General features: G+C 42.0%; 1 protein-coding gene across 1 annotated transcript in view; it reads right to left on the bottom strand.

The window, feature by feature from the left end:
• The window catches only part of prdm16 (PR domain containing 16), a 174,818-nt gene extending 162,576 nt beyond the window's left edge, over positions 1–12,242 (bottom strand). Inside the window, 2 exon segments of the mRNA XM_084916124.1 lie at positions 11,963–12,052; positions 12,055–12,242. Coding sequence (XP_084772250.1) covers positions 11,963–12,052; positions 12,055–12,103 — 139 coding nt within the window. The 5' untranslated portion in view covers positions 12,104–12,242.
• Between the last annotated feature and the right edge of the window lie 680 nt (positions 12,243–12,922).

Here is a 12,922-nt window from a genome sequence, read left to right as displayed (position 1 = left end):
AGAGAAGAAAAGAAAGAATCTTAGGACCGGTCAGGAGAGAGACAGAGGGAGAGATGCCAGTGTGTGGGTTGCAAAGCGAGACAGGAGGTTACGGTCATACCGTGACCCAGTCGCTCCTCTGAGACATCAGAAATTCACTAATGTCCCACACACGCTTAGATAACACACAGGCACAAGTATATTCCCAGCGCACGGCAACAAAAAACAAAACAAAAATGGCATCACATTGTTTGTAAACGCTATCATATTCCAACTCAGCTAACATCACTTTCAAGATGTGAATTAGTATCCTTAACCAAAACAACACTTTGTCTCAAAAGAGGCAAGTCAGTTTGCTCTCTCGCTTCTTCTCATGGCAGCTAAGTAGAGGCAGTGGATAAGGAGCCAAAACGGCCACCCTACCTCTGACATTATCTGGGAATCTTAAGAGTTTTGCCCTCTTGTAGAGCGACGGAAAGTGAAGGTCACTGACATTACTTTTACCTATTACCTTTGGAGAAGGGCTGCACAAGGGGGTGAATAGTAGCCATTGAAGCTATGAGGTTTTGTGCTCCCTGTTTGAGAGCAGCCTGACAGCCTTAGCTGAATAGGGGCCAGGGGTCAGACAGGTCATGTGATAAGGCATTTCAGACCTGCATGTAGGGCCCCAGACTGAAGAGGCCTGAAAAATCTCAAGACCCCCCCCCTCCCTTCACTGTGTCTCTTCTCCTCCTTTCTTTCCCCTTTCCTCTCTGTCCCCTCTCTCTCGCTCCCTTGCTCTCTCTGGACACAAAATGCCATTTGTTGTCCGTCAGTCAGTAGCGCAGAGCCCGGGTCGGGCCCGGCGCTGAAAGCTCCATTCACACACCCTCTCACCCAGGGATGTTTTTGCAATTCAATATTTTCACACGCAGGCAGCTTCATCGTTACTTTGGAACCGTACACTTGGCAGGATGAGGCTGGGGGCCTCTGGGACAGAGGGGCTGAGAGGTGGAGGAGAGGGGTCAGCACAGAGGAATCCTAGTGTCAGGAGGGGACGGGCCTACGCCAGCTAATGGGCCATCTTGAAATGTTTTAGTCAAGACCCCTCCAACACCTACGCACACACACAAACAAGTGTGCACTCACTCGCGAACGATAGCGCACACATTCCACCCTACTCATCGTTTCACAACCAATCTGACTCCAGGTTAACAAGGACGGCTCTTATTTCCTTCATCAAAATCTCTGCGCTAATATAGTCACACTATCCCACCAGGAAAAGATTTTTTTTTCACTCACACCACACTGCATCTTTCTAGCCCACATCTCAAATACACAGGGCAGACCAAGCCATAACCAAAATAAAATGGTTATATGTGTTTTTGGGAAAAGCGCACAACCACACTCAGAAATCCCACCATGAGGGGTTTCATTTCATGTTTCAAGGCTCGCGCAAGAAACAGAAAATGGATCAAAAAACACAGAGAAGTCGAGAACAAACGTAGGTGCCTCGTGTAAAGATGCCTGCTTTTCACCAAACCATTCCGTGAGATTTATTCCACTTTCACAACTGTAACACCAAAGGATTTGTTTAACATACAGAGTGGCTGAAGTAAATTGGGGTAGGGGGGGACTGCACTAATATATTTATCCCGCGCACCACACTCTACTTAATGAAATTAAACCACACCAATCGTGGCCCTTTGTCTCTGGGGAATTCAGTAATCAACATGCCACCAGTTTTCATTTTGTATGAAAATAAATGGCAGCTGGTGATATGGGCCTAATTGTGTTGCATCAGGGAGGAGCTGGGTGAGAAAAGAAACTTGCAGCAGCGATGTAGTGGAGCCAATTTTCATGGGCAGGAGTGCTCGGGAGAGGTGGTCAAATAAGCAGAGGTATTCATCTGGGAACTGCTACCCAGCTTCCACTCTCTCCTCCTCTCCCTCCTCTTTGTTCTATCCATCATACTCACAGAGAAAGTTAGGAAAGTATGAAACAAATAGAGAATCGGTGAGCCCTATGCGCCAGAGCCTGGCAGGGTCACTGGATAATGACAGCTCAATTACTGTGAATCTCCATGTACAACCCCCCCTCTCATAATACAATCCACACCCGCCCCACCCAGCATGACAAATTTGTCAAACGCACCAAAACGATGGGCCTGACAGTGTAATCGCTAACTGTCCCAACCGACATGAAAGAGGTCTTTATCTGGCCAAATCAAAGAACCTGATCTCTGAGAGAAAAAGGGTGGGGGGGCTGACCAGAGAGGAGAAATGTCCCGCTCGGCCCCCGCGAGACATGGAGATGTCTCTAATCCCCTTTAATGAGACACTGCTTGCCCATCTTTGTGGTAATGACGAACCACAGTGAGAAAGACAGCGAGGAGGAGGAGGGAGGGAGGGAGCAGGAGAGATAGAAGTGGATATGGAGCCAAGGCTTTGAACTGGCGGTCTTATGAAAGGGGAAGCAAGCAGTGGGAGTTTAGAGCCACACTGCCTCTACACATCACTGTTTGTTTCCAAAGACAGGCAAACAGCCCAGGGGACAGAGCAGTTTGTCTGCTTATCATACCAGAACAGGATGAGCCATCATCAGCTGTGCTGGACTGGGACTTGAAATAGACAGCATGTGTTTGTGTGAGTACGTGTGAGTATGTGTGAGTATGGAGGGACGAGCTACGATTCAGACAGAGAGAAGAAGAAAACTGGAAAATGAAGTGTCACATTTCTTTGTGATCACTAAACGCATTTTAATGCTCATTTTTATGCTTGTTTTGCATCACCTTGTCATTACATTGTACTGATGGCTGATGGTAGGTCACACCAACAGCTCATTTCAAGATCCTGAATATTAGTAGCAGTATTAGTTTTCATGCATTTGCAGTGCATAGGTACACTCTATATCTATACATGGCAAATGGATCACACAATATACCAAAATATTGCTTTAAAATATGCTCTAGTACACTGCATTTGTATATACAGAAAAGGTTCTGTGACTGTTTCTTTTTTGGAAATTTACCATTACAACTGCGGAATCCTTTATTTGGATCACAAAAAGAAGCCAATCATATGTCGTCTCATTACGATTAAAGATCTGGCAATATTGAAATAATATAGCACACATTGGAAACAGCTCTGCAGAGAGTATGGAGTAAATTAAAGTGAAAGCAACATAAAGGTCAGTTCATGAATGGATAAAAGGAAAGGAAATGTAGAATTGGACAGAAGTGAGTGGGAATGAGGGAGAAAGTGCGAGGGTTAATACCAAACAAATCAGGATTAGACCCAGATAAGACTAGTCACAATGTTGAGCAATCCCTGGGATATCACAGTGCAAGGGGGAATCATGAGGGCTGTTAGCGCGCACTAATTAGGGAGTCGACACATTTTCCCCCTTGTTTTGCAAACAATACACACTGTTTAGCAGTGGGTAGTACACAATCACACAAGACACTCATAGAGCTAATCATTTAGCGTTAATCAGAATCCTCTGACGTAAAGATGGGATATTTCCAATGGGATGATTCCAGCAGTCGTGATGTATTTTTAGTCCTGAGAAGCTAGAGCTCTAGACATGACCCACCAGCAGTGTTGGGACTAACGCGTTATTAAGTAACGCGTTACAGTAACTACGTTATTATTGTGGTAACGAGCACGGTAACTAGTTATTATGCCAAAATCAGGAACGCGTTACTCGTTACTGGGATTTAGATCGGCTCGTTATTCGTTACTTCGTGTGGTGGCTATCGCGGAGCTTCCACAGATTCAGTAACATTAGCAAGTGGTGGAGGCCAGCAGGTGGATGAGAGAAAGGGGACGCAGGAGGAGCAGAGACCCGAAGCGGCCGCCCGTCCGAGTGTCAGGTGAACTGAACTTCAGGTAAGACGTTATGACCTGCAGTCTATCTGGTCAGATATAAACCAAGTTTAGTTGGAGTTTATTTCCGTTGTGCTGACTTTTTGTACTGCGTGCTAGCTAGCATGACGGGGTTTCTATACAGCTGGGTGGTGCTATGTTACTGATGTTGAACTTTATTTTGTTCATACTGTTAATTATTAGAGTTGCCAACCGTTCCCTAAAAGACGAATCGTCTCGTATTCAGAGAAATTATTAGGCGTTTCGTCTTGAGGTGAAAAGGAACACAGTTTGTCCCGGACTTCAGCTACAATGAAAAAGACACAAAGCTGGAGTTATTCTGTGTCTTTGCTGCACAGCTGCCTCTTCTTCTCTCATTCTCTCCCCTCCCTCTCCTGTTGCTACTTTAATCATGAAACTGATCAATGATCAGCTGATCGGCTTTTCTCTCTTGTTTATTTATCGTCCGCTTTGCGCCAGAAAGAGGAAACCACCGGATGTCGCGTTAAACAACAGCAGCACGTTTGATCAGCTGTTGTTAGAATTTATTTAATATTAATTTCTAGTATCAGCTGATGTTTGCTGGAGCCACAGCTGTAAAAGCTGCTGGTCATGATATCGGTTTGTATATCTGGTGAGTGGGAAACATGAAGATGAAACCAGGAGATGTCCTTACTGAATCATCAGAGCTGAACAGGTGATGGAGAAACAGGTTTACCTTTTAGGTGACATGAATGAGTTGAAGGGAAGTTATGAACTGTTTCTGAGAGACAAATAACACCAGGATCCTTTTTTTATGTAGCTGACAGCTGGTAACTGTGCAGGGGCGGATCTAGCAAAGTGTTGCCAGGGGGCCAGGTAGGGCATTAACAGGGAGAGGGGGGCACAAAGAAATACTTTCTTATTCTCATTTCAAATGTCTAGCTTTTAATAAATAATTATCTGAGTCTTACAACAAACGATTGATAGATTGATACATATATACCATCAAGACAGTGTACATCACTGTCACAACAGCGTTTGTTTTCATTCAAAGGCTTTATGATATTTGCTATAATGGCGGGCCGGTCTCTAGTCGAAATGCCCGGGCTGATTTTTTGTCCCAGTCCAGCCCTGTATGCAGCTCATCTGCAGTCTGGTGTTACCTACATCTTCCTATTCAGAAGGCAGAATTTCCGAGTTCTGAGTACAATCAAAGCACCACGACTGCAGTTTTTGTGTTGGATGTAAAAAGCGCACATGACGCTGTGACGTAGGCTAGAATCATGGCGGCGGTCAACAACGGTCCAGGCGTGGGATTTCTCTCGTGGAAATATGCACATTATTTTTTCCTTTGGTAGGTGGCACAGTGCACTGTGGCAAGTAAGCAAGCTAGAAGACTGGCACTCTTGCTGGGTATCCAGTTAGCAACACATTAACAAGAGAAGTCTGAGTAAAACCAAAGTTACTTTCCCTAGTAACTAGTTACTTTGAAAGTAACGAGTAACTTGAAGTAACTGAGTTACTTTTGATGGAAGTAACTAGTAAAGTAACTTACCCAACACTGCCCACCAGTGGCTGGACATAATTTGATAAGCAACCACGGGTCAAGATATAATGCTCTTTACTTCAGGCCTTTCGTATTTTTTAACCTCATTTTCACGAACACATATGACTCAGTTTTTTTTTTTTTTTTTACCAAGATCCCTGCCCGTATCTGCAGGCTGAAAACAAAAAGCATAAGAAGAGACAAAAAACAGGGGGCTGAAAAGAACAGGAAAAAGAAAAACATCAGCAATATATCTGAAACCCTCTCAGTCATGTCAGATTCCCCACTACAAAGCGATTTGGAGACTGTTGTTTTTCTAAACATGGCAGATGAGGTCACAGCGCAAGTGGAGAAACAGACATTTTTGCCAGCTGAATATGGTGAGGTAACCGTATCAATAAAATGAATGGGATTTGGAGCCATGTGCAAGAGCTTAATACAATGGTATTTGTATACCAACTCAAAATTTGACTTAGCAACGAAGCGGAAAAAGATGCACAGAGCTAAAATTTGTGTGAGTGTGTATAAGTGTGCGTGTGTGTGGGTCTCAGTGTGAGAGTGCCTGCGTGTGTCCAGGTGCCCACCCATCGCTGTGCCAGACTTGGCCAAGGTCAAAGCTCCAAACAGTGACAGGACCTCCAATAACTGTACAAAATGGTGCACACACTGATTCCCACACACTTGCACGCATTTAGTCAGCCAACAGTGCCGGCTCCTGCTGTTTGGATGACATTTACACTCAACCTTTCTAGTGTGTGATTGATTGGGGTTAAAGCATACCAATGCACAAAAAATCTGTCACCACTGAGGTGTGTGTGTGTGTGTAAGTGTGACCAGGCGGGATCCATCTGCATTATACCGTATGCATGGCTTCAGTGCGTGCTTGTGTATGTGTCACTGGAAAGCAGGGAACTATGAAAGGCAAGTCAAATGTTTCAAAGCAAGCCTTCAGTGAAACCCAGTCAACAGCGAGGAGTCGCTGGGACTTCACTATTCTCCTAAAACTATACAAATAATTCTGCTAAAATGAAGCAGAACCCATTTATTCTCATTCTGAGAACCCAAACCAAAGCAATGTCTTTGTTTCTGTCTCTTTTGTGCAGATTGAAATAATGCACTAGATAAGAAGGTATTTATTGGTCATATATAAAATTAAGCCAACACAACCTTTTCATTTGAAGTGATATCAAGATAGCTCAAAGGTAATGCAATAGGGAGTGTTGTAGTACATGCTGGGGATCACTTGGTCAAATGATGGATGTGACATTGAAATGTTAGAATAGAAGTCAATTAAAAAAAAACAATGACAAAAGGGGCGAACAAGTAATTTCATTCTCATAATTGCTGAAAGACAGAAGGAGGCTTTAATGTAATTTCTTTGATTCATGTGTTATTATCCACTTTATTACTTTTTTTTTTTTTTTACATTTTATTGCAGTTGCCCTTGACCAGATTAGAGTCTCTGTTTTCCAATGAACACTTGGCCAAAACAGCAGCAGCAAATTCATAAGACTAACTGACTGAATAACAAGAAAAGGATTTCTCCTGAGACACTGTTTCACTCTATGTTCAGCAGGGAATAGGAGGAACCAAAAACAGTCCGAGGGAAAAAAAAAAACATAAAATACTGTATATAATAACTGATATATTTAAAGTTTGATAAATTATTCTATTAAAAGCATTACAGCTGCAGTAAATCATAGCTTAAGTCATCAGTTAATCATTTGTTTACTTATCACCTGTGTGTATTCCTGGCACAGGTGCAGGAGATCATATAAGTTTTCTTTCTAAGCTCAATGCAGACTTGCGGGAACGGTTACATAAAAACTATTTGCACCATAGGAATCAAATGGTGACCATATGTTACTCCATGAGACTCAGGACTAGACACTGAATGGACCATAACCATGACCTTGTCCTAACTTCGACTAGAGCAACTTCCTCTGCAACAAATTAATATGTTACAAACATGCAAAAAATTACAGATGAGTCACAGATAAATCTTTGTTGGCTTTTTAACTGTCAGTTGTAAAGCTACTCTCTTTAAAGAACATCATACAGTGTTTTCTGGTTGCACAGTTACATGTCAATACAAAAGCATTTTACTAAATGCATATGGACAAAAATGATCATAAAAGGAAATAAACATGGAAAACCAGTCAGAACCTCCCTCCTCACGACATGCACAAATCTGCAATCTGCACATGTACACACTCAAAATGAGGAAATGACATCCAAATCCAAAACTTCTATAATCAAGTACTTATGTAGGAAACGTGGCCTCGCCAAGTGTGGACTGATGCAATTAGTCAGGCTACACAATTTTTCAATCATTCAGAAATTGACACAAATGGTCCTAAAATCAGTCCAAATGCTCAGATCAAAATCCCCGAAACCATATAAAATAAAATAAATTGAAAACTATATTGAAAACTTCACTTTAGAAATCACTGCAAAGCATGTCATCCTCATAACAAGGTGGTGAACAATATGTCTGTAAAAGAAAAAAAAGAGCCTGTAGTATGCAGAAGTAGCAAAGTCTGCACATTTCGACGACAGCCAAACGGTGATGCCTGAATCGGTGCTGCAAAGATCATTCACATCATCACACATGAATCCAAATGGGCTCTATGGAACCACAAGAATCTCGAGTTTCCCTCCCTGTTTTAGTTATGCAAGGTCTGCAGCAATAAAGCAAAGATCTCACAGGTATTTTTATTTCACAATTTATCCAGCGTTACTGACATTCAGCATAAACAAATGTCTCTGTGGGTACTGTAAATGCACTGAAAGGAAATTGTCAGAATTCGTAAAGGAACAGATAAAAATCTGTAATTCTTCTCAAACCATCTAAATAAGATTTAACAATATTTGTTTGGGTGCATGTTGTCTGCACTAACTGACTGGTGCACTTCAAAATAAAAGCAACTAAAACTGAGATTTACAGTTTCATAAAAGTAACTGCCCCCCCCCCCCCCAAAAAAAAAAAAAGAAAGAAAGAAAGAAAGAAAAATCTTGCTACTGTGGATTTCCTCTGCATTTGATGATCCTATCATTTTTTTATGTCCAGGCTCTAATCTGTGAACATGAAGGAGTGCTATCTGACACATATTACCGCTGCATAGCAGTAACATACTGGGTCCCTGAACGTTTAGCCAGAAGTTCAACATAGCTACCATTGTTGGTTTTAAAGTGTTATGGGTTGGGTTTTATTACTTCTGTCAAAACATCAGAAGCTGTTGAGCCAGGCCAAGTTCATGACTGGGAGTCCATCTAATAAGAGGCCTTTAACACGAAGATCAATAGGATATCTTTCGATTAGTACATCATAGAAAGAGACAAAGACAGGCCGTGAGAGAGGAAAGCTGTCTGAAATTGTGCGCATCTTTCCAAACACAAAATCACAAAAGCAAGACTGTACAAAAAAAAAAAAAAAAGAATTATTTTCTGATTATGCAGAAGATTAAAATCGGTGTTGAAAATCGATCATCTGCGTGAATTCACTGACTTTCATTTCACCATATGTGATAAAGCACACGGTTCTTTTTTAATTACCTTTTTTAGCGCAGGAGAGGAAGAGAACAGCGCGTGCGTGCTTACGTATTGCTCTCACCTGTGTACTGAAAAAAACATACCTGAAAATAAATGCACGCCCACTCAACCGGAAGTCTTAATTGATCCAAAAAAAAAAACCCACACACAATTTAACGCTACATGTGGACCCCTAAGAATACCACAATAAAACCGCCGCAAGGTGTTAAACATTTCAAACACAATCAGCCTTCTGTAGCGCGCACGGACACACACATACTCAAGCATAACTTTATCGTGAGTAACGCCAAAAGTAATTATATTGTCACTTTGCGTCTTTATTCTCAGCTAGATTGGCTGTATTGATTTTTTTTAGTGTTTTAAGATAACAAGAGGCCAAGTCGCATATCAAATCCGTTCCGTTCGATAAAATGAGATGTGGCGTTAAGGCTCGAGTGTCTCCATGGAGTCATTCACTGGTTAAGGAAAAAGTTCAATTAAATTAAATGAAAAACAAAGCTTAGAATAGACTGTTTAATATTTTTAATAAAAAAAAATAATAAATACAATAGACGTTGATCTCAAATTAAAAGTTGCACCTTTTCAGCAAAATAATCAAAAAATCAGAGGAACAGAAAGTAAAACCATTTTTTCCTTTAAAAAAAAACAAAAACAAAAAAACACTCATTAACACTTTAATGTTGACGCAAAAGTATTATGTCAACACACCAGAACTAATGCATAGCTAGTTAGTGCATAGTTAGAGATCAATGCCACTTTGCATTAAAGCGCTCACACAGTCGTGTTAGGTGAAAAGTTTCTAATATCGTGGCCTTTAATGTGCAGCCGGTGTCCGCGAGAACAATAACATAATAATATAAAAAATATTAATAACAATAATAAAACGATAAAGCAGCTGCTGCATAATAGCCGTGGGCCTACAGCCTACTGTACTCAGCTACAAAAGAGAATGTTTTACCCGAGCATCAAAAAAGGGGGAACGCACTCCCCCCGCGTCGCATTCAAAAGTTGTGGGCCTGCACGATTTGAATGTTAAGGAAGAACATGATATTTTTCATGCATTCTGTCTGCTCTGTTTTTCCAACCACTGCAACACAACAGATTGGAGGCCTGTGAGCTGCAGAGGCTCCCAGTGCTCCGATCTGAGTGCTACAAAGCCAGGTATTTGTGTTCATTAGCACCCGGATCAACAGACTATCAAGGCTGTTTAGAGATCAAGACCAAGTGCAATTACTGGCAATAGGCTGGGTCCTCCACACGTTTAAGTATTTTCACAAAGCAGCCTAGTTTACGTTTTTTCCTTTAACCCATTTTCTTTGAAAAAAAAAAATGTAAAAACATTATGTATGTGTATTTCTTGCTTTGTTGTAAACTTGTACGGGAACTTTGTCCTCTCGTGTATGGCAAACGTGTGAAAGTGACACGATAACAACAAGAACACGACTGAAAAGTGGAGAGGGGGGAAAATGTTAGTGTTTTTATTCTCGTTGTTTTTCCTTTGAAAGAAAGAGCGCTGAAACCCCCTCCCTGAAAATGAATTAAACAGCGCTAAAATAGAACAGATTTATTTGGGACGTGTCGTAAGTAATGCTCTTTATTTAAAATAAATAAATAAATAAATAAACATTTCATGTCTGTTTCAAATGCTTGGCACGGAGTATTTGGTCTGAAATGACTTTGTTGAATAGCCTTAATTGCATCTAATGCGAGGTCGAGGTTCACGCTGAATTAAAAGGGAGGGAGGCAAAGTTACAAAGTTTTCTGAAAGGGCCTGGAAACACGCAAATAAAGCACGTCCAACATACGACAGCATATTCCTAAAATAAAATATCCCCCCCCCCCCCCCCCCCCCATTATAATAAAACAACATACAGGCTAGAATGCAAGCTTTCACAAAACCACAGCTCAAGTCACTATGGTTTGGAAGAAAACAAACACCAAGGCAGAAACAAAATAAAATGACAACAGGCCCGCAATAGAAATCGCGATGTTGTGAAGCATTTGTCTTTCAAATGAATTGTGGATAAATAAAGCCGAGTGATCCACGCAGGGCTGTGGAAGCCAAAGTGCATTCATGCAAGAATAAAATCGGCGGTTTAAGTAAATATAATTCATAAATCAACCCACCAACAACAAACAAATGTCAAACGATAAACATGGTCCATTTCCAACAACAAAGTACTCATGTTCACGCTCACACTAAAAAAAAAAAGAACCGAATACATGAATTTTCCGTGTGACGCGTCCAGCAGCCCACAAAAGTCGTCGTATGGGCGCTCTCAAGACACATTATTGATTGGCATTCCCTCGAGGAGGAAACAGCCTGCTGCTGCAGTCCAGTGGCCTTGGGTTTTGGGACGAAACAAATTAGCGGGAGAGCAATATCTGCTGAGATTTGAGCAGGATCGAATTAAAGAAGAAGAAGAAAAGTCCTCATTAAAATATTGCTCTTTCCTTTCTAAAATCGCATCTCTGCGTCTCAGTTTGCAGGCAAATGAAAGAGTGCGCCCAGGCTCGCCGTGAGCTCTGCAGCGAGCAGCAGAGCAGTGCCACAGCGCCCACTATTTTAAAAGCAGGGAATATTATTTCACAAGACTTGAAACGGCTCTATGAAAAAAAAAAGTTACTATCCATTTCGACAACTTTCTCGGTAGCTTCAGGAGAGGAATCTGCGCCTTCGCGGAAGCCCGCGACAACCGATAAAGAGCAAAAATACGAGATGAGGCTCAATTATGGGAGACAGTGTTTATCTATGCCTTTTATCGGAGTGTAATCAGCTAAAGCACCAGCGGCGTTTCTCATCACACATGAAAACTTTTCTTTTTCTTTTTTGTTGACACTGGAACCAGCGAAGCCAAGACCGCAACATGCAGGGAAACGAGACTGAGCGGCCGAAACGGGACATATTTACAGCGGAAAAGTTATTTTTGAACAAAGAGTAGTCATATCCTCTCTTAAGGATATGGCAAATGACAAGGACACAGTGGACATCTACGGAGCCGGGAGTTTGGAGCCGGTGGGTTAACGCGATAAGAATGGGGGAAAAAATAAGACCTACTTTTGGCCAGTTTTCTCGCCCTCGCCTTGGATCTCATCTTGTCGGCTTGTAGATTCCTCTCGTCGTCCTCCGTGAGCCCAGAAGCAGCAACAACACTATCTTCATCTCACCAGCATTGTCAGTTGTGATACCTTCGCACATGCGCACAGGCCATTCAATCTGACACCCTCGCCGGGGCCAAAAAACTTTCCAATGTATTCATCATCATCACTTTTTTTTTTGTCCTATCGTCTCCCCTTTAGATCACTTATCTCTTCCCCTCCTCCTCTTCCTCCTCCTCCTCCTGCTCTCTCTTCACCATCTCACCTTCCCACCCTCCCTCCCCCTTACCATCCCCTTACCCCCCCCCCCCCTTCTCACCCCTCCACCCGCCCCATTCAGCTCCTGCCAGCACCCTCTTGGATTTTTACCCCCTTTAACAGCGACTGCTTGGTTTTCTCCAGCACAGCGGTGAGCGCAGTGAGGTATGGTGGTGAGGTCAAGGTCGTATTGTAATACTGGAATTACATTTTTAAATATAATTTTATCATTATTACAGTATTTATAATTAACATAATATATTATTTTGTTGTTTTTGTTCCTGTTTATTTAAAAAAAATTGTGCTATAAAAAATACTTTCCTTTCTTAATTTAAAGACTTACAGAAACTTTGTGTTTAGGCTGTTGCCGCTACTGATACCTCAGTATGTGTTGCTGGAGCTGCAGAGGTTATTTTTAACTTCATTAATTCACACGCACACGTAAACAGGTCCAAGGCTCGAGCTCGATTGTGGTTGCAACTTTACAAGCTTACAAGCTTTGATTGTGTGTGTGTGTGTGTGTGTGTGTGTGTGTGTGTGTGTGTGTGTGTGTGTGTGTGTGTGTGTGTGTGTAAAAACCATGTTGCCCTCAGGACAAGCAGCGGCCAGCAGCTGTTTGACGCATGCACGGCGCCTCCACCAGCAGAGTCCTACCGGAGAG

This window comes from Perissodus microlepis, chromosome 20, assembly GCF_051167445.1.
Source record: "Perissodus microlepis isolate ML-2025 ecotype Zambia chromosome 20, ASM5116744v1, whole genome shotgun sequence".
Classification (NCBI taxonomy): Eukaryota; Metazoa; Chordata; class Actinopteri; order Cichliformes; family Cichlidae; genus Perissodus; species Perissodus microlepis.
This window is presented reverse-complemented; position numbering and strand designations above follow the sequence as displayed.